This window comes from Ursus maritimus, unplaced genomic scaffold (genome assembly GCF_017311325.1).
Source record: "Ursus maritimus isolate PB19 unplaced genomic scaffold, ASM1731132v1 scaffold_17, whole genome shotgun sequence".
Lineage (NCBI taxonomy): Eukaryota > Metazoa > Chordata > Mammalia > Carnivora > Ursidae > Ursus > Ursus maritimus.
The window spans coordinates 51,001,648-51,024,823 of NW_024424119.1; the positions used below are offsets into that span (position 1 = coordinate 51,001,648).

General features: G+C 38.8%; 1 protein-coding gene across 2 annotated transcripts in view; it reads left to right on the forward strand.

The window, feature by feature from the left end:
• Nucleotides 1–23,176, forward strand: part of PBX3 (PBX homeobox 3) — a 210,988-nt gene that overhangs the window by 177,115 nt on the left and 10,697 nt on the right. For both annotated transcript variants that reach the window (XM_040631898.1, XM_040631899.1), the window contains exon 5: nt 2,068–2,203. In XM_040631898.1, coding sequence (XP_040487832.1) covers nt 2,068–2,203 — 136 coding nt within the window. The remainder of the gene's footprint in view (nt 1–2,067; nt 2,204–23,176) is intronic.

Consider the following 23,176-nt stretch of genomic DNA (forward strand, 5'->3'; position numbering starts at 1 on the left):
CTCACCTACACACCTCCTCATCAGGTGCCTCTCCAAAGCGCCCCACGTGAGAGGAGTGCATGACTGCTGCAAAAGTCCCGGCTGCTGTTCTTGGTGTCTTTCTCTCCCTTTCCTTCCCTCCCTGTTTTTCCTCACCACCTCCCCTATTTAATTCATCATTACATCCCGTTGATCTTAATCCCTAAGTAGATCTTGAATCTCTTCTTCATCCTTCAGGGAACAACCGACGGTTTAACCTTCCAAAAAATTATTGAAATTAGGAAATTTCAGGACTCATAACCTGAGATGTTTTGATCAGACCTAGATTTCTTCCTCCCCTGGCTCTCCCTTAATGTTGAGACATAGATCACATACTTAACCTGCCGTATTAGTAACATCATTTTAACTAGAAGAATCTCATAGGGTCTACACGTGTTACAGCTGCCTACCGACTCTTTCCTGAGTAGGGGATATCACAAGTGAGATGATCATTAAGATTATTTGGAAGACAGTATTAAGAAAATTATTTGGGGAAGTATTACTGGAGGATCTAATTTAAAGTGAAGTCTGACAAAGGCTAATTTTCAGGCTGGAATTCTTTAAAATCATAATAACAAAGCCCAAATATAAGTAACATTTTTGCTGTTTGAAATAAATTGTTAATAAATACTTGGTCTTCTGACTCTGCCACCCCCTTCCTAGTAAAAACAAAGAAAATTTCCTCCCCTACTCTTTCCNTCCCTTGTGAGCAAATGATGCCTTAGTCCAGAGACTTGCTTAAGCAGAAAAATCTAGAAATGCTTAATGTATTTTTTCCTTACCTTCCTTCACTTTCTCCTCCACCCACTGCCCCCATCCAGTCCATCACCAAGTCCTACTGTTTTTACCTTTCAGGTAGATCTTGAATCTTTTTATTTCTAGTACTCTCACCCTATGCCAGGTTACCATCATCTCTCAATTTGACCATTGGAGTTGTCCCCTTAAATAACTACATTTCCTGGGGCGCCTGGGTGGCTCAGTCAGTTGAGCATCTGCGTTTGGCTCAGGTCATGATTCTAGGTCCTGGGATGGAGATCCCCACCGTGTAAGGCTCTCTGCTCAGTGGGGAGTCTGCTTCTCCCTCTCCCTCTGCCTGCTACTCTGCCTGCAAGTGCTCACGCTTACTCTTTCTCTTTGTCTAATGAATGAATAAAATCTTTTTTAAAAAATCTGCATTTCCTTTCATGCATTCCTCCTTTCATGCATTTCCTGCATTCCTCCTCCAACTATTCTTAGCAGTCAGAATGGTCTTTTTGGAACATAAAATTTAAAGCCTTTAATAGCTTCCTATTGCACTTAAAATCCAAAAATCCTTATGGATCCACTAAGCCTGTATATAATCAGGCACCTGCCCATCCTTCCATACTCAACTCACGTTCCCTGATTTTTACTGTGTTCCAGTCTCCTCTACCCCTTTGGACTTTCCAAGCTCTTTTCTGTTTCAATACCACTTTCTCTGCTCGTTCCTCTTCCCCTCTACTCTTTGTCTGACTAATGCCTGCACATTCTCCAGGTCTCAGATTCAGTGTCACCCCTTCAAGGAAACCTTTCCTGACTCCGTAATCTATGTTAAATTTCCCTCTTATATGCTTTTGGTATACCTTATACTTTTCCTTCGTGACCCTTGATATGGTCACCATAATTTGTATTTATTTCCGTGATACATGTTTAATGGCTTTCTTCCCCCTAACGTTCTGCTCTGTCCCTTAACCCTCCACTCTCCTGTAAACTCTCCCATAGGTCTTACCTGTTTTGTTCCCACTGGATCTTCATTGAGAACCTATAACACATTAGATCCTTGTTGAATAAATTAAAGAATTGAGTTAATTGTACTTCACATTCTTGTATTTTTAGTGATCCTACATCTTAAAATGATTTGGGTAGTGCTTTGGAGGATGCCAAGAGCATAACTGCAATATCATTGTGATAAATCAGACCCTAAAAATGTTTAAAACTAGAAATCCGGTTTTTTTGTATAATTGTAATCAGTATACCCCTCTTTGGTTAAGGCTAATTATAACTATAATTCTCTTTTGGTTCTTGTCATAGACGAAAAAGGCGTAACTTCAGTAAACAGGCCACAGAAATCTTGAATGAATATTTTTACTCACACCTCAGTAACCCCTACCCCAGTGAAGAAGCCAAAGAGGAGCTGGCCAAGAAATGCAGCATCACAGTGTCACAGGTGAGAGGACACCATGGGTCTGTCTTGTTTCCCTATTGATATAGGAACCCTATTCTTTCCTCAGGGTATCACCAAATTTCAGATCCATGTGTTCCATCATCAAAGAAGATAAAAAGAAAATATAGATATTTCCACATTTTTATGCAACCTTTTAAAGCTTAGGTAATTTTTTTTTAATCCTAAGTGACAAGGAATCAAGATAATTACCCACCACCCCAGTGTAAATCTTCTATAGAGAGGACATAAACATGCCATGGGGAGAGACACGGTTTATTCTTAAGTGACTCTTCAGTAAATGGCATGTAGTCCTGCTTTCCCTGATTTAGATGACTGACCTAAGCTTCTACCAGTGAGAAACCAATTTATTTGTTGCCGAAAGGAAATTTAATATAACTCTTTGGTGAAAGCTTTGAGGAATTCACTAAGTCTTTTCTTGGTAACCATGCTATGATATTTGGGTCCCAAGGATTTCTTTGCTTCCTTGTTATTCATTAAACAGAAGAATTAAGTTTTTACCTGTCACTGTTTGTTTGTTTTTTAATGTTTATTGTAATAAATTGTGGCCCTGAAATTAGCTGTCATCTTCTAACAAAAATACATTTAGTTTTAGGCAGATAGACGGGTATTTAGATTGAGGAGTGGAGACAAATAATCAACTGTACCTCCTTATAAAATAAGTATATTTTACTGGCATTAGCTCTAAAATATAATTTTATTTAAATACTCATACTGTTGTTTATAGACTGACATCGGGATAGCTTTTCTTTATAGCACGCAAATGTGATAATTACCAACCAGCTATTACAGTGGAACTCAAGGAAAAGCTGACCTTTGGCACAAATTTCGATGTTTCCTATTGGGACACAAAAATTTTAAAGTAGTTTTTAAATAAATATTCCTGATGTACATTTGAAGTCCAAGATATTAAAGATCCCCTTCAGATTCCACTGAAAGTTTTATATCAGTATTTTAAGTCATTGTTCTTTAAGGCATTGGAGTCTGGGTTTGAGATAATTTCCAAATTCTGTTTTGGCATTACTTTCCATGGAACCTCTAGAACAATCTTAGATTCATAATTAAGCTATCATTTAAGAGCGTCATTCTTTTACGAAATAGTGGCTTATCTTGATTCCTCTTGCTCAGTTTGAAATGGAATATAATTGATTTTAGTTACCAACTTGTGAAGACGTATATAAAGCATTCCTATCTGGGTTATCTAGTATTCACTGCCACTTGAACTATTAAGGTGTAGTATAATGTGCTGGGTCATACGGGGAACATGAATTAAGTGGGTGTTTTTCTGGTATGCGCATTTCCCCTGAACATTAGTGAACATGCTAAAGACCAGTTGATGAGGCCAAGCCCCATTTACTGGCTCTCCCAACAACTCTCTGACTTTAGAATTCAAATGTTTGCCAGGTCGATTTCAGTTAAGGTGTTTTCATGAGTCTGCTGCTTTTTTACTTCTGTAACATAGTTACCATTGGAGAATAACACAGATTATATATATTTTTTGAAAGCGATACGATCCTGGCTTTTCATTAGTGTAGTACCAGCATTTTGTGTGTAATGTAAGACTTCCCTAGCACGTGCTGTGTAATAAGTGGGAGAAAAGTTTCCTTCTGACTACTCCAAACCATGGAGGTTTTGCTCTACTTCTAAAATGCTAGGAACACAGTACTTCTTTTTTTAAGTACATTGCTATATTCATTTCACTTATCTTCTGATAGAAAAACAGCTTTGTTAGGTTTAAAAAAATTTTTTTTTTGGTAATTGCTTGAGACATGGAAATAATAGAGACTTAGATTAGTCTGTCTACAAAGCGAGACTTGCTGACCTTTTTTCTCCCAGTTCAGCCTTTCAAATGCAGAATTTCAGGGATCTGTTTAAGCATTAAATTGTGACAATTTCCTCCCCTCTTTACCCTTTTCCTGCCTAAAGAAGTTAATTTCCCCTCAACAATTCCCCTCCTACACATCTCTGAAGTAGGAACAATGATGTTATCATTTTAAGTATTAGACATCAGTTGCTAGCCTTATAAATTAGTGCCCTGTTGTTTAAGTTGTTTAGAAGTGAAAGCAGAGAATGTTCCAGACCTGACAGGTTAACTACTTTTTAAAGAGAAAAAGCATTGTTTAAAATATATATCATACTAAAATACAATTAAATTTAGAATCCAGAAATTGTTCATGTACAAAACTAACTTAAAAAAATTGAAATCCACTGAAAACAGGCAATTGTAGCAACATAATTTTCGCTAGACTTAGGGTATATGAAACTGATTTATTCTTTATTGCTTAAAATACTGCTTAAAATCATAATTAAGCATAAGTAAGGAACTTACAGGAGAAAATGTAAGGTAATATCTTTAGTACTTTGAGGGTAGGAAGAAATTACTTAAAAAGAACATAAAAAGTATAAGCAACAAAGGAAAAGACTGATAGATTTAGTGGTAGAATGTTTATCAAAGTACTTAATGGAGACTGAAACATCAACATGATACAGCCATTTTAGTAAAGATTGGATCAGGCAGGAATCATCAGTAGATATTAAATCTAGGGGAAATTTTTGATGAAGAAAATGGTCTTAAAGTGGCTCTCCATAGGCCCTTTGTTAGTTGCAAGGGTTTAAAAAAGAAAAAAAAGGCAATTATAGAGTGGAGAAATGGGACAAACCTGCTCAGGTGATTAGAAGCAACATCACCAAAGGGGGACAGGTAGACGTTGTGTGCAGTGTTTCATCCAGGAACGTAACCTGAATCTAATCACTAGAAAACATCAGACAAACAAAACGAGGAGTATTCTGTTAGGGAAAAAAGGGGAATGGGAGCAGTATTCTTTAAAAATGTCAGAGAAAGGCCATGGAAATGTTTCACACTAAAAGAGGATAGAGACATGACAGGTAAACGCAATACCTGACCCTAGACTGGATCTTGTACTGAAGGGGGAAAAAGTGCCGCAAAGGATATTGGGTTAAATTTATTAACGTCAGTTGTAATTTGTAATTGTAGTACAGGGATATAAGGGAATATCTCTGGTCTGAGGGAATACACACTGACTTATGTAGGGATAAAGGGCCATGACGTATATAATTTACTCTCATACGGTTCAGGGAAAAAATGTGTGTGTATGTGTGTTTATATATGTGTGCATGTATATATATAAACACATGTGCATGTAGATATGTAAACACATACACACAAACATGTGTAAACACAGAGGGAGAGTGTGCATGCACGAGTACACACAGATGATAAAACAAATGGGGCAGAATGTTTAATAACAGGTGAATATGAGTAAAAGGCATACACAGATGTTCTTTGTACTATTTTTGTTTTTGCAACTTTTTTTTGCAAGTTTGAAATCATTTCCAATAAAACCTTTTTTAAAATATGAAGATAGCCCACAGACTGCAAGAAGGGATTTGTAAGTGTATAAGCAAGATTAAAATCCAAAATACATAAAGATTTCCTATAAATTAATAAGAGAAAAAGAACATATTTGAAAAATAGATAAGACACAAATAAAGACGTCACAGAAGAAATATAAATATTCAGTTATATGAGAAGATCCTTCTTACTAATAATCAGGAAAATGTGATTTAAAAACTGCAATGAAACCACATTTTACATTTCCCGGGTTGTGACGGAAAATCCTAAATTTGACCATACTGAGTCTACACATTGTTGGCGAGAATATACAGTAGCAGGAACTCTTAAATATTTCTGGTAGGAATATAAATGGGTATAGCCACTTGGAAAACTTTTGGCATTATCTTATAAATTTGAATATACCTGTACCATTCAATCCATAATTTTACCTCTAAGTGAAATTGCCCTAGAAAACTTCTTGTGTATGTATACCAGGAGACATGTAAAAGCATTCATTGTAACATTGTTTGAAATGGCAGAAAACTTAAGTAAGACAGTTGTCCATTGATTGGGGAAATGGATAAATCCATTTGCTATAATCCCATCACAGGCTACTATATAGCCATGAAAAAGGATGATCTACAACTACATACACCCAATTTGAATGAATCTTAGAAACAATAATGAATGAAAAATGCAAATTGGAGAGGATAAGACTCTTGATCTCAGGATCATGAGTTCAAGCCCCACGTTGGGCATGGAGCCTACTTTATTTATTTTTAAATTTATCTGAGAGAGAGAAAGAGCAAGAGAGCACAAGCTGGGGGGTAGGGGCAGAGGGAGAGGGAGAAACAGATCCCCCTGCTGAGCAGGGAGACTGACTCCAGGCTCCAGGCTCCAGGCTCCATCCCAGGGCCCTGGGATCATGACTGACCCACCAGGCACCCCTGGAGACTACTTAAAAAAAAAAAGCTCAAAAACAGGCAAAATTGATCTTAGTGTTAAAAGTCAGGATAAAAGTGGTTACCCTTGGGAGAAAAGTGATTGGAAAGGGGATGTTTCTCTCCCCCTCTTTTTTTTTAAGTTTTATTTATTTTAGAGAGGGAGAGAGAGCGCACCTATATGCACACATGAGGTGGGGGCGGGGTGAGCAGAGGGAGAGGGAGAAAGAAATTTGTGGGGCTTGATCTCATGACCCCGAGATCATGACCTGAGCTGAAACCAAGAGTCAGACGCTTAACTGACTGAGCTAGCCAGGGGCCCCTGATGTTTCTTGATCTCAGTGATGGTTTCATGGGTATCTTCACTTTTTGGAAAATTCATCAAGCTCTCTACTTATGACGTGTGCCCCTTTTTTGGCATATATATATTTCACCTGACTGAAAAGTTTACTACTTACACAACAACAAGCCTACCCTCATGGAGCTTCCCTTTTCCTGGAAAAGTACAAACAAATAAAGTAAATAAATGAGATAATAAATTAGAATAAAGTGATAGGTGTTATGGAGAAAATTAAAGGGGGGACGGAGAACAGGGAGTGAAGTGTGCAATTTTTAATAGAGTGGTAAAGAAAGCCCCTCCTGAGAAAATATCTTTTGGTAAAGACTGAAGGAGAGAATGAACAAGCCATGTGGCTAAAGGTGAAGAACATTCCAGGCAGAGGGAACAGTAAATAAAGGGCCCGAGGTAAAAGTTGCCTGAGCAAGTGGAAGAAGTAGTAAGAGATGAAGTCAGAGAGATCATGAGATCCAAATGGTGCAGGACCTTGGACACCATGGTAATGGCAGACCTTTCCTCCGAGTGAAGTGGGAAGCTGGGCAGTGGCATGATCTGACTTAAGTGTTAGCAGGATCGCCATGGCAGCTGTATGGACAACAGAGTGAAGGAGGCAAGGAGAAGCCACCGTCAGTTAGGGTGTCTTTGCAATAATCCAGGCAGAAGATGATGGTGGTTTGGGCCAGGATGTTTGTAGTAGAGGTGATGAGAAGTGGCTGGATTCCAGATAATTGTGAAGGTACAGCCAAGAGGGTTTACTGATGGATGAAATGTAGGACGTAAGAGAAAGAAAGTCAAGGAGGACTTGAATACTTTTGGCATGAGCTGCAGAAAGATGCAGTTTTCATTAAATGTGATGGGGACAGATTTGGGAGGAGCAGGTTTTTCAGGGGGAGAGGAGATCAGGAGTTTGGTTTTACATATGAAGTTAATGTATATTGTTTTATTTTATTTTATTTTATTTTTTTAAAGATTTTATTTTTATTTATTTGACAGAGATAGAGACAGCCAGTGAGAGGGAACACAAGCAGGGGGAGTGGGAGAGGAAGAAGCAGGCTCATAGGGGAGGAGCCTGATGTGGGGCTCGATCCCATAACACCGGGATCACGCCCTGAACCAAAGGCAGACGCTTAACCTCTGTGCCACCCAGGCGCCCCTGTATATTGTTTTATTATTATAGTTTTTTAAGTTCACTATATATTATATAAATAGGCACTGGTAGGTGAAAAATTTACAGTTTATGTTAGTCCTACATTAATTTGTGCTAATATATTATAAATATAAATGTCTTTAACGTAGAATTGCAGGTTGAACTCAGAATTTGAGATCTCTGATTTCTTAAGACTTGGTTTGGTTGAGTAAGGTGGAGTTCCCCTTATTTTACATAACACCCCGAAAATTCACAAAAGAAGAAATTATTTCAAATGTCATAAGCATTGAGAATCATACTTAAATTGTCACATGTTCTTAATTAGTGAAGCAGATATTAATATGCTTTTACTTTTTGAAATAGAGCTAACTTGCATTGATTATTCAAATTAGCAAGTCACAAAAAACTCCATTGTTCTCCTGATTCCAATTTTGAGTTTAAAGAACTCTGGCCTTACTTTCTCTGCTAGGTGTTTTTAGAATGAAAAATGTTCACTTATTCTTCATTGCTACTGTAATTGAAATGTACTGTAAAGAAAGGATTGATTTTTTTTTTTAAACAGATGAGAACCTGAAATAGTAGAGAGGTTAATTGGCAACATTAAGATTCATTCATTCATTCATTCAACTAACGTATTTTAGAGCTTTTAAAGCGGTGCACAAGACCTGCTTTTATAACAGTCTAGTGTGGAAAAAATTATTATCTAACCCTTACAGATGAGGAGACTGATGTTCAGAGAGGTTAAGTAATTTGACAAAGAGTCACAGGTCTTTCAAGTGGGAGAGCTGGAGGTTCTTCTTACACAGAGGTTCTTGATAAAAAGCAAAAAACTGGATTTTTACTTGTTTTTGTCCTGCAAGAGGCAGTGTGATTCCTCTGTCCCTGGGGCCCCAGCAGCAGAGTCCTGGTTTGTGAGGCACAGGCCTGGGCTTCTATCACTAGGGCTGCATCATTTCCCCCTAAGCTACTTTAGACACTCCAGGCTAGTTGGTAGCTGGAGGTCTCTTTCCTCATTAAACTACTTATTCCAAAGCAGTGAATATTCAGTAAGCTAATTAAAATTTGTAAGTAAGATTTCCTTATTAAAAAAAATCTATTAAAATAAGAAGAAGCCCGTTAAAATAATAATTAGAGCAGGAAAAAAAGGATGACTATCAAATTACAGTATCTTTTCCAGCTATCCGTAAAGGCCTGTTCAGTTGCTTTGGCAGTAGACAGACGGCAGGAGCAGATTTCTCCTATAAGTATGCAGTTGGTGAACTGGAGACAAGGTGAAGGAAAGTGGCAGCTATTTTGTTAAAGTGGTTCTTTCACTTGTCTTAAGAGAAGGCTGCAGACCCTGAGTTCTGCAAAGGCTCTGCTTGTGTGTCCTAGTGGAGAAAGACGGCATTAAACAGTGTGCAAAGAACAAAGGAGCAGGGTGTAAAGAGACGGGAGCTTTGAGGCTGCTGTAACACTGAGTACAGATAAGGCATAGATCTGCAAGATTTAAAGAAGACAGAAGCCACTGATGTGTTGTTTTTGTCTTCTCTATAGTCAGTACCATGATTAGCAGGGTACCTCAGGTTGGCTCCAGTGATATTAGGTGTTTTATTTATTTTAAATTGACATTTTCTGAGAAAATATCTTAACACTAATTTGATTATAATGCCCAAACTAAGGGTAGAGAGACTATTTCCAGCTTCGATGTAGTGGTTTTTGAGTTTTCCTCTACCTAGGAGAAGCCCTGATCGGAATCATGGTCCCTTCAGTTTTTGTCCCCTTCACCTTCTTTTGCCTATTTCTTCCCTTCGAGTATTCCCGGCAGTCTGTCCTCATGCCTGTCCCTCATCATTGCATCTCACCTTTCCATTGCCTTGCTTCTCGGAGGCATGTCAGACCAGGAGGCCAATATATCAGTCAGGGTCCCAGAAGAAAACAGATGGCACACTCAAATTAGAGTAATTCGAGGAGAGTTTAATAAAGTGACTATTTACAGAAGTGTGGGCAGAGTGTAGGGAAACCACAAAAGGCAATACTAGTAATGCTCAGGTCTGTTACTACCCCTAGCCCTGAAGAGATGAAGGATTACCAGAACCCACCCAAGATGTACGTAGAAGCTGATTTGGAAGGATAGTAACTGAAACCTTAAGTAAAGGCAGTTTTACTCTGAGGGAGTCAGGGGATTAGTCTGACGATTAGTCTGATGTTACTTTCCTTCCTTTTCCTTGTCTCCCGCCAGTGACTTCCTTTGGCTAGAGCAGTGTGGAGAGTAGGTAGGGAGGAATGAACAGAAGATACACAGTGTAGCCGGAAGAACAAAGACACCAATTAGAACAGGCTCCAAGTTCAAGCCTGCCGGCTCCTCACTCATGCTGACTCCAGGTTATCCCTACCCAGGAGATCTGGCATTCTCCAGTGATGCTTTGGGCTTCCTTTGTTCTGGTGTTTTGGCTTCTCTTCTCCTTTACTGATTTTTCTGTCAGCCATGCAGAAAGCATATTACTTTTCTAAAATGAATATGGATTTTGAGAGTAGAAGCAACAAACAATGTAAACAAATTAATTCGATCCAGCCAAAAGTATTTGTCTGGGTTTTTGGGCTAATTTCCTAGTGCATCCGACAGATGCTGATGCATTCAACAGGCCTGCTGTAAGCACTGTGCTTGGCACTGTGGCAAACAAAGATGAATTAGTTAGGGTTCTTCTCTCTGAGAAATGTCAGATTTCTTGGGGGGCAGACAAATGTGTTACTGACAGGTACAAAAGTTAACCTGGGGTAGTATGCAGGGGCCTGAGGGTGCCATTTTGGACTGTGGTAGAAGGATGGGGTTACCTTTTACTGAGAGGATTAGGAAGGTTCCCAGCTTGTTAGTTCTGTGACCTCTGAGCAAGTCATTCAACCTCACTGTGCCTCATTTCCTCATAGGTATAATTTGGGTAAAAACAACATGTACTTCATCAGGTTATAGGAGTTTCAGTGAGATAATATATGTAAAGTACCTAGCAGTGTGTCTATCACAGAGTAAGGAGAAGTTATAATAATAATAATTACACAGTTTATGCTGTTTCTCCTGCCTGGAATGGTCTAACCCTGCCCACCCCCACAAAAATGTATAAACATTTTAATTACTACTCTTTCAAAGCTCACTTCAACTGTCAGTTCTTCAAGAAAGCTTTCCTTGTACTCCCAGTTCATATCCTCCATTATGTATTCTCATAGCTTCTTATACTTTTCCTTGATAGCACTTATCACAATTATAACTAAATAATGAATTGTTTTGTTTTGTTTTTAAAGTGAACTCTAGGGGCACCTGGGGGGCTCAGTTGGTCAAGCATCTGACATCGGGTTCAGGTCATGATCTCAGGGTCCTGGGATTGAGCCCTGCGATGGGCTCTACACTCAGCAGGGAGTCTACTTGTCCCTCTCCCTCCTCCTCTCTCCCTGCTTCTGCTGTCTCTGTCTTTCTCTCAAATAAATAAATAAAATCCTGAAAAAAAAAATAAAGTGAATTCTACACCCTATGTGGGGGGTCAAACACATGACCCTGAGGTCGAGTCACACGCTCCACTGACTGAGCCAGCCAGACGCCCCAAATAGTGAATTGTTTAAATTTTAGTATATGTGCTGCTGAAGTAAGCACTAAATAATTAATTATTTAATGCTGTTCCCCTGATAGATGGTGAATTCCATGTTGATCGGGACTGCAGTCTTATTCAGCACTATATTCTTAATGCCTACTTTGGCACTCAATGACTATTGAAGAAATGATTTAGGTAGTAAGGCAAGTTTGAGCCTGATTGGAGAAGGTCTGGAATTATGATATGTAGATGTTTAGATGTCTGCAGTTATGCCTGCATTTATGATGTTGAGCTGTTTAGATGTCTGTTTTACATTAATTAATTTATTCAACAATATTCATTCAACTAGTGATTTTTGGTCATGGTGCTATATTTAACAGTGACTACAACAAAGAATCTGTCCTTGTGAAGCTTATAGGTTAGTGAGGCGAGGAGAATATATACCTTATCGAGGTACATATTCATAAATATATGTAATTATAAATTATAATGTAATTATATATTATGTCATACTAATAAGTGCTATGAAGGAAAATAAGGAAGATAAGGGTTTCTGGATTGGGTGGTATGATCAGATTTATGAGAGATAAATCTAGCACCAATGTGTAAGATCAATTTGAAGGGGAAACCACTAGAATGAGAGTGACTACATAAGAGATTATTGGTATAATCCAGGAAAGAGGTGGTGAGGATTGAAAACAGGGATGGATGTGAAAAGCATTTTGGAGGAAGAATTTGTATTTTGGAAATTGGGTAAACAATTGGATGTGAATGTAAGGAGGAAAGAATATTAGAAGGTGGTTGAGGTTTTTAGCCTAGATAATTGAAGATGGTGATCTGTTGTCTGATAAATGAAACACATGAGGAAATGCTTGTTTGATGGAGGGTAAATTAAAGGTTTGTGGTAGTTATACCAGGTTTGCATTGCCATCAGTACCTCAGTTGGGAAATGTTCAGTTTGGAAGTTAACCTATGAGAAAGGTCAAGGTTAAATATGTAGCTTGGGAGTCATCCACTTAAGTTCTTAGTTGAGAACTTAAGTTCTTCCCATTCCTGGGAATGGATGATGTTATCCAGGAAATTTGTAGAGAAGCAGAAAATAAGGTCAGGGGAAATGACTTTTCCTTGGGTCATTTGTCAATTCTGAGAGAGTGACTAAGAGGCTGAGAGGTTAAGCAGTGCTTTTGACCACTTTGTAGGGAATTGGTGTCCAGGTGTCTAGGACCTACCAGGGGAGGCTACCTTATTTCCCTTGAGTGAGGCCTTAGACTGCTAGGGCTGCTCCCCAGCAAGGGTGCATTGGAAGTACATGGACTCTCGCAGAGACTGTAATTCTGCTTCAGATACCTCAGTCCTTGAAATTGGATTGCAAATATAATTATTTTTTGTAGAAAAAGATAGCAGCATTCTAGGCTTCCAGCTGTTTCTATAAACAAAGCAAATACAACATTGGGCACACAAGCAGAGAAAAACAGACATACAAGAAGACAAGGCAACATGTACTAAAACCAATAGAAACAACAGATAATAGAAACAGACCCATAGAAATCTAGAAAATAAAAGGATCCTATATGGGCTGTAAAATAACTGCTTAATATATGTAAGGAAATAAAAGACAAAATGGAGAATTTTGCCAGAGGATTGGAAACCATAAAAAAGTTTAAATGGAAATTTTAGAACCAAAAATTCAGTAACCAAAATTAAGAATTCAGTCTATGGATTTAAAAGCAGATTAGACATAGTTGAAGGGAAAATTAGTGAACAGGAAGATGGATCACAGAAAATAACCATACTAAAGAATGGAGAAACAGTAGAATAGAAAATCAGAAAAATAGGGACATTGCGGATACAGTAAGAAGTCTAACATAAATGTAATTGGAGCCCAAGAAGTAAATATAAGAGTGGGTCAGATAACTTTCTAAAACTGATGGAAGATTCCAAGCTCTAGATTCATGAAAAACTACAGTCCCCAAACAGAATGAGTATATAGGAATGCGCACTGAACACAGCTGAAACAAAAGCAGCTAGAAGGAAAAATAAGATTGGCTTCAAAGAAACAGCAATTAGACTAACAACTGATTTCTTAAGAGAATAAAACCATAATACAGTGGAATGATGTCTTTAAGAGATGGACTAAATTAAATGTCACCCTAGAATTCTGTATCTGCCAAAAGAATCCTTTGATAGTGGGGTTGAAATAAAGTAAAAAATTGAGAGAATTTGTACCATTTTCTCACAAAAGGAAGTATAAAAAATACTCTTCATGCAGAAGTAAAAAAGATACCAAGTAGAGGGTGGGAGATGCAGGAAGGGTGGAAAGTAAAGGGTAAATGTGTGTGTGAATATAAATGAGTATTGATTGTTTAAAATAATGTCCTATTGGTTTATAATATGTATAAAATTAAAATATACAATAATAATGCCTCATAAGTTATGAGGGGAGGGTAAGTGTTCTTAATACTCTTGCGTTTTCTGCAAAAGGTAATAAAAGTACAAGTTAGACTTTGGTAGTCGTGAATGTGTAATCTCTAGGGTAGTCACGTAAAGAATACTAAAAGAATATATAACTTCCAAACTAATAAAGAAGGAAATAATTTTTAAAAAATTGTTTAAAAAGAAGGAATAATTTTTTAAAATAAGCCATCTAAAAGAAGGCAAGAAAGAAGGACAGGAAAGCATTGTAAGTGGGACAAAAAGGAAGCATTTAGTAAGATGGTAGGTTTATAACCAAATATACTAGTAATTCTATTAAGTATAAATGAATCGAATAATAGGCAAATATTGTCAGGTAAGACATAAAAATGAAACCTAATTATGGGTTCTTTAAGAGACACATCTAAAACATAAGGACATAGAATGAAAATAAGAGTATGGGAAAAAACATAACATGTAAACAATAACCAAAAGAAAATTGGTGTTTCTTTGTTAATATCCAATAAAGAACACATCAAGGCAAAAAGTTTTACTAGAGGTGAAGAGGGGCACTAAATAATAATGACACAGCAGCTCTGTGTTCATAGGTACCAAAATAACAGAAGCTCAAAAAACATAAAGCAAAAACTTAACAAAATTTCAAGAATAATAGATAAATCCATAATCATTGTAGATTTTTGTGCATTGAACACCCCCCCACACACACGTGCAATCAGTGAGGACATAGAATGGTGCTTCCCAAACTGTAGCACGCATAAGAGTGATCAGGAGAGCTTGTTGGAATACAGATTCCTGGGCCGTGTTCCTGGAAGTTCTAATTCAGAGGGTCTATGATGGGGCCTGATGATTTGCAGCTCCCAGGTGATGCTGATGCCGATGGTTCCACATTTGAGTAGCACAGATACAGAAGATTTGAACACCGTGATTAGCAAACCACCTAATGGCTATCTGTGGAACACTATTCAACATCTACAAAGTGCATGTTCTTTTTAAGTACTTGCAGAACATTTTGGAAGTTAACTGTACTCTGGGCCGTAAAGTACCTCTCAACAAATTTTAAATACCTTAATACAGAATATGTTTTCTGAGTACAGTGGAATTAAACTGCAACTCAATAACAAAAAGATAACTAGAAATTCCCCTGTTTGAAAATAAAACAATATATTTCTTAATATTCTTATGGGCTAATGAAACCACAGTGAAAATTTCAAAATATTTTAACTGAATGATCGTGAAAATACACCTATCAAAATTCATGGGATGAGGCTAAACCCATACTTAAAAGAAAATGTATAGCTTTAAATATACATTATATATATAGCATGGGTATTATGTAGATATAATATTAATGAATGTATACTTATATATATATTGTTTATAATATATGATTATATATAGTTATATGTATGTTGAATATATGTATATCAAGTGGTGAGGCTGAAAATCACTGAGTTAAAGATCCATCTAAAAGTACTAAAGGATACTAAAACCAAAAATGTGGAAAGAAGGAATAATGAAGGTAAGTGCAGAAATTAATAAAATTCTTAAAAACCATATAGTAGGGCCCAACAAAACCAAAAGTTGTTTCTTTCAAAAGCCTCCCTTCTACCTCAAACTCTTAGTCCTACTCCCCAAAGACAATTAACAGTGCCTTAGATATTCTTGGTACTGTTTCTTAATATACGTGTTCTTTTCTCATATTCATTCTGAACCATGCTGTATGCACTACCTTTTTTCTCCCTTCCTCCCTCCCTCCCTTTTTTCCTTCCCTCCCTCGTTCCCTCACCTTCTTCCCCCCTTCCTTCCTTCATTCCTTCCTTCCTTTTAAAATCTTTGTGAATTAATAGAACCTACCCTATTGGATTGTTATGCAGATTTAATGAGTTAATATATATCGCGTGGTTTGAATAGTGCTTGGCACTTAAGAAGCCCTAATTTTTAGGGGCACCTGAGTGGCTCAGTCAGTTAGGCGTCTGCCTTCGGCTCAGGTCATGATCGTGGGGTCCTGGGATCGAGCCCCATGTCCATCAGTCCATTGGGCTCCCTGCTCAGCGGGGAGCCTGCTAGCCTGCTTCTCCCTCTCCCTCTGTCCTTACCGCCTCGCTCATGATCTCTCTCTCTCAAAATAAAGAAATAAAATCTTAAAAAAAAAAAAAGAAAGAAAGAAACCCTATGTAAAAAGCCCTATATAAATCACAACTGTTGTTATTACAAGAGGACATCTGATCCTGGACAGAAACACAGTGAGGGTAAGCCTGGATTTGAGAGGTCGAAGGCGATGGTCAGGGACTGCTTTGGGGGAACAGAGTGTCTGCTGGGCACTCTTTATACGTGTGTGGAACGAATGGTCTGGCCAGTGATGAGCCAACAGGTAGAATCATTGGCAGAGTCAGCCAGCAGCTTGGGCTTGTGACTTGCCCTACAAATCTCAGAGCTCAGGAGTAGAAGGGGGTAAAAGAACTAATTGGGTCATCCCGCACTGGGATCTTAACAGGTGACTGGATCAAAGATCAAGGAAGAGAAGTTTGGAAGTAGTGTAATTTATTTCCTTTTCTCCTTAACTTTCTAAAATTTGATGTTTAGACCATTGCCCTACAGGTACACCCGATTCTTTACAATACTAAGTTGTGTTACTTACGTTCTATTTGAGAAGTGGTACTATCATTTCATATCAGTCATTTTGAGAAGTTGGCACTTTTAACTCCAGCTGACTGTACATTCGCTACAGGAAGGTGGAGAGAAGTCACACAGACCATCCACCGCTATTAAGTTGCACTGTGACCTTGAGCAAATTATTGAACCTGAAGTCTCCATTTTTCAACCTGTAAAATTAGGATGGTGATAATCTCTTCAGAGGTTTGAGGGTTACATGAGATCATATATATAGAATGTCTAGTACTGGGCCTGGTATATCATAAGTGCTCAATAAATGCTAATTTGTCACCCATTCACCAGAGTTTTCCTGCTGGATATTTCCTACAAAGCCTTATCAAGGTTCCAGAAGAAAGGGGAAGAGGCTCCGGCCTTCGGCAAACTAGTGTCTAGCAGCCTCCAGCCCCTAGGTTTTCACAGGCTCCATAAACATGAGAGCCAGCGCGCCATCGTGGTTGTGGGCGAGTGGCGAGTGGGGTTGTGTCCAAATTCTTAGTCTCTGAATAGACCTACCCTTGGTGTACTCTTTATTCTAAAAATGCATGTGACTCATTTTCAGTGAGAAGTAATTATGTATGTTGAAAAGGTTTTGAGGATAGGTATTACCATTTTAAATAAATTCAATGAAATCTTCTGGATTTTTAAAAAGCAAAGAGAACCGGGGTGTATATTTAGTCAGAAGTGGTGATTGAATAAATAAGGGTTTCCATGAAATAAAAGGCTTGGCTGTAGGGCTTCTTCACATAGGACACTGAATAAATTTTGATATTTTCTGTTACATGAAATTTATCTGGACAAAATATCTAGCTCACCGTTGTTTAAAAAGTGCTCTTGAGTTGGAATTTGGGGATGCTGATGCGTTGCCTGGGAGATGGCCCCACCTTTCCGTGCAGCTGGCCGGAGGCACTCCCCGGTTATGATGTTAGTGTTTCAAAATCTGCCAGCCTTTCCATGGAATCTATTCAGCTGCACACCTAACACATTTTTATTTTTTTTTAATGAGAGAAGTAATTTTAAGGAAAAAAATTCAGCTGAAAACATCGTCTGTGGTAATTTAGAACCGCCCCGAAGCACGTGTTTTAGGGAGATGAACGGTGTCATCTGCTCTCTGTGTACTGTGGCCGCGAGGCTGACGTTTTATATACTTTTGCAGATGAGCCTCTTTGTGAATGTCACGAGCAGTTATCAGTCTATCATGCATAGAGTAGAAAGGGCAAAGCCAAACTGCAAGGGTGTCAGTACATTATGGCAATAAGATTTTTCACAGCCTCAAATAAAAAAAAAAAAAAACAGTACTTGACAAGTGAATCTGTTTTAAATTATTTCAAATCTATGGAAACTGAATTTCTGTTTGTCCACTTCTCCCATTAGAAGTGGGTTGTGTTTCAAAAGTTGGTTTTCTTTTCTTTTTTTTTTTTTTTAAGATTTTATTTATTATTTATTTGACAGAGATAGAGACAGCCAGCGGGAGAGGGAACACAAGCAGAGGGAGTGGGAGAGGAAGAAGCAGGCTCATAGTGGAGGAGCCTGATGTGGGGCTTGATCCCACAATGCCAGGATCACGCCCCGAGCCAAAGGCAGACGCTTAACTGCCGTGCCACCCAGGCGCCCCCAAAAGTTGGTTTTCAAGTCAGTTGTTACGAATTTGGAACTTACTTTCTAAAAAGGAAATAAATAATGGTTTGGGTCTGTGGGCTAGCCCACATTTTAACCATTAAGGAGCCAGAATACTTTGCACTCACACGGTGGGGTCTCCTCATGTAGCCCTTGCCATTTAATACAATGCAAAAGAAATAAAATTGAATAAACAATTTCTGCAGAGTACTAAGAAAAAACAGGTCTTACTAGATAAGGCATCGTGGAAAAAGGACAAGAAAGATTGTGTGACCTCAGGCAAGTTATATAAACTTTCTGACTTCAGTTTTTAAGTCTGTAAAACTGGGGCTTTGAGGGGGCTAAATGAGATCATACATGTAATAATGAGCTCTCCATAATGGCTGCTGTTATAAATGTAGGTACAAGGAGGAACCAAACCCAGGTTTCCTACAAATTCTAGGTCCAGTGCATTGTCTTGCAAGTGGTTATGTTGGGACGGGAGTGAGGAGGGACGGGAGTGAGGAGGGACGAGGAGGCTCACGTAGGGCTGTCAGCTCTTTGTGCGCGACCTTGGCCCAGAGGTGTGTGGCAGACAGTAGCTCTCGGTCTGGGTGTTACCCACCTGTAGTAGGAAGTTTATTATGCTCTGTTATGCAAGGGGGCACCCCCTTTGCCCGTCTCTCACCGCTGCCTATTCCCTATTGCCAGTCCCCTCCCCCCCACCCCCAGCACTGGGAGCATGGACGAGCTCTCCCAGAATCCAACGCTCTTGTGAAAAGGGTACCCTGACCTTAGTGACTACAGGAAGCAAGCAAGGCTGGCAGTGTGCCTAGTACATCCCAGGCACAGTCCTGGGCATTTTAACATGTTTTCTCATTTAATTTTCATGACAGACCCCTTAGGAGTAGGTACTGTTATCCTATCTTGCAGACCAGGAAAGGGGAGCCTTAGATGGCACGACGAAGGTCACACAGCTAGGAAGTCACAGAGCTGGGATTCACACACAGGTCTGTCTGGCTGTCAGGCCCTCGCTCCAGCTGCCCTCTGGGTTCTCAAGGGCGTGCACACGGGTTATCTACGGCGGGTCCAGCCTTTCTGTCCTTGACTTGACTGAATGTGCACCCTTGGGAAGGAGAGGAGTGGAATGAGATTTAGCTTATTAACACCATTAACTTTAAAAATTGAACAGTATCTGGCTTCCATCCCTCATTTCAAATTGAATCACATAATGGGGATGAAAACATATTGATTAGGGAAAAACTATTTATTAGAGGTAAAACTGTTTACCATGTAAATATGCTACATGTTCCATTATACACGACTTGGCATTTCAACATTTCTTAATCTGTTGCATTTAATTAGGCACAGTACATAAAGTATGCATCACAAGTAAACAGGGGAAACACAATGGCAAATTTTTCTAAGATTTGTGCTTCATAAATGTTCAGTTTCCTAATCTCAGTAATGATGTTTTAGTGTCAGCTGCTTCTTTTCCAAACAAATGCTCATCCTCTCCCTAATGTATTTTATGCAAGGAAGCAAAACTAAGGATGAACTCTAAAGTTCTGCACTTCTGCTTCTTGAAGATTAAGTCTTTGAGTGATAATTTTTCTCTTTTATTTAACAATGTTGTTAAAATGATAAATGTAGTGATAGAATGTGAAATGTAAGATACAATTAATGCTAACTAATTAATAAACTGGCTTGCAGTGACTGTAGAGACATTGTAGATGGTTTAGCTTTATAATTTCAACATGGAGTTTTCAAAGCAGTCTGGGAAATTTTAATGGCTTGAGATTTACAAAGTGTCTGATTTTAATTATTTCAAGAATTCTCAGACCTGCCATACTTATCCTCCTGATAGAATACAGGAACAGGACCGTTGATTCCTCTGGTTATGTGGGCCAGCGCAGGGCCTGGTACACTCTTAGAGATTGTTAAATGACTTCTAAATGATATTTTTAAGAGGCAGATTGGTTCCTTTCTTCATTGTAAAGTACATTTTTCTAATTAAAAAAAAATACTGCTTCTCTGAAATCAATTTGGATAATATTTGAAAATACACAGAAAAACACATAGAATTTACTTATAAATCTATTCTAAAAGATAATCACACATTGACTGATATGTGGGTCCTGATACTTTTTTCCTGTGCATATGTGTGTGTATATGTGTGTGCATTTGCACGCATGTGAATATTTTTACCCCCCCAAATCTCATGCTGTATGAAAGAAAAAAAATGCCCTTTGCTCCTCTTTATAATATATTGTGAATATTTCCCCAGGTCAATAAATATTCTTTCTCAACATGCTTTTTCATCAATGATCATATCCCATTATACAGATGTGCTATAAATCTACTTTTATTTTCCTAGTATAAATAGGACTGTAGTGAATCTCTTTGCACATATACCTCTAAATATTTCCTCAAGATAACTTCTTAGTAGTACTGATTCAAAAGGTCTGTGCATATTTGTTGCTTTACTCTCCAGAAGGGTTATGCTAAATATTAGGTAAACTATGTCTGTCTTCTTAGGTTTCCTTCTTTAATCAGAATGTTTTTGGTTTCCTGAAGCTGACAGATTCGTTCTTTGTCTAGCTCCAAGAGGTCATGGTGACACATAGAAGTGGTTGCCCGAACGAGCCCCATTTTATAGCCCGAGGTCTTTAGTAGGCGCACCCCATGAGTGGGGCTCCCACACTGTACTCACACAAAAAGGTTCAAACGAAACCAGAGTTAGGCTATTCACTTAAGGCAACAGCCTCGAACTAGGTTATACGTGGTCCACAGAGTAGCTGAAGATATTCCAGAGGTTACTAGGGTGTGGTGGTTCTAAGATTTTCACTGGCCAACTTCCCTTATATATGTGTATATTCTTTCCTAAAATCCGTGAGCCTCAGGAAGCTGCAGGGTAGAAGCTTTGTGTGGGCTTTTTCCCTCCTGCACTTTATCACTTGCCATTTTTCCACTTTATGAAAGGAAATCTCCCACCCTGTATGATGGCCCATTGCCCCAAAGTGTGAGACCCTCTCTGGTCCCCACCAAGGGATCGTATAAAATACTGGTGATAAGCAAACCGCCTTCAGTCAGCACATTATAACCCTGCACCCCTCTGATTAAGAAATGCATGTGTAATTTAAAAAAAACAAAACCGCTTTACTTTTGATGGTCAAAACAAATACTTTTATTTATCAGAATAAATCTTTGTTATTGCTTTGGTCAATTTTAGACTAATTGTAATGATAACTTAATCCAGAAAAATATATTAAACATGTAGAGCCTTATAATTACAGGAAATAAAAACGGTTTAAATTTTCAATTTCCATATATTTCTTTTGTAGAGCATGAAGCATTTTGCATTAGGAGAATATGGAAGGGAAATGTAATGGAAATACACTTCTAAGGACAAAGAGAATGCAAAATTTTTGACTGTTAAAAGCAAGTTTATGTATTTTTAAAATGGAGAGTGGATATCAAATTGCTTTGCTATTTAAATTTGGCTGGGTACATTTTAAAGAGTAGTGTTGCAGTTTTATTTTAAAATGTCAACATTTAGGACATACTGAAATAACATTGTTTACAACTGTATAAACTTACAATGAAAAATCGTAGATGCCGACTTCAGAAATGTGCAAAGGACAAAATATGTGGGAGCAAAATACCTGATTATTCAAAATTTCTTTAGTGAATATTCCAGCAAAAAGTATGCCGCCCACTGTCACAGGACAGGTACCCCGCTGGGAAGGCTGCCTCCCCTGTCCTCAGCTGTCCTCACTTGAACCCATTCCCCACTGCACTTCCCAGAAATCTCAGGCTCAGCCTTCTTCTTCCCTCCACTTCTCTTCCACTTAGTGAGGCCTTGCAGAAGGGAGGTGTGAGATGGCCTGCGGGGCACCTCTTCAGGCTTTCCCTTGCCTAGAACATTCTCCCTTGTCCTGGTCGGTAGCCAGAGCCCAGAGCCTGCTGCTCCTTCTGGTGCCTTTACGCGCACCCACCCCCTGGTAGCCGTGCCGAACCCTGCCCCTCACTGTGCCCTCATTCTCCCCGGTGGGAATGGTCCCCTCTTGTTAGGCCTCCACTCTGAAGTCACATCTTTCAGAAACACTCCTTGGATCTCCGTTCCTCTTTTCCTTTAGAATGGATTCTCCTTCCTCTCTCACTACTCTGTTGTTTGTGCCAAAGAGCTTCTAAAGGTTTGTGCCTCCGAAATAAGCAGTCTCAGTAAAAATAGTGTTGAGTTGAGTTGAAGCTGAGTCCAGTTCAGAACCCCACCTTTGCTCAGAAGTCTCCTCCGACTTCCCAGACCTGCTGGCACTTCTCCCCCTCCAGGTCCCTGCTGCACATAGAGTCTGTACTGTACAGCTGGGCATGTGAGCGCCGCCATCCTGCGATTTTTGCGAATTGTTCTGCGTGTCTAGCATCGTTTTATAGTCAGATGGCAAGTTCTGGGTAGGTGAGGTACATGTTTATTTGTTCTTTTGTCTCCTCATGGCACATAGTACAGTATTGACCGTAATAGATACTCAGTAAACATCCCAATTGATATAAAAAAGGAAAAAATTGATGGGGAACCTTGGTGTTGAAATCTGGATCTATCACACTTTGCTGTCTGATTGTGGGCAACACGTGTAGTCTGGCTCTCTTGCTCCTTGGTCGATATAACATGGGTGATAGCAAGAGGTGACAGTCATCAGATAACTGCCATGGGCCAAATCATTAACATACCGAACAATTCGATGAGTTTGTCTGTTTTTTAGATTACGTATAGTATATAAAACATTTGACTTTGTAAAACCGATTGAGAGTCTGCTGCTGGATTGAGTTAGGGAAATGCATGGCTCTAGTAAATGGGTGAGACCGGAAGCTTTTCTGGCCACTTCTTGGCCTTGCATAAGGGCTCTAGAAAATCAGCAGCCTGCAGAATGTTCATTACTTTT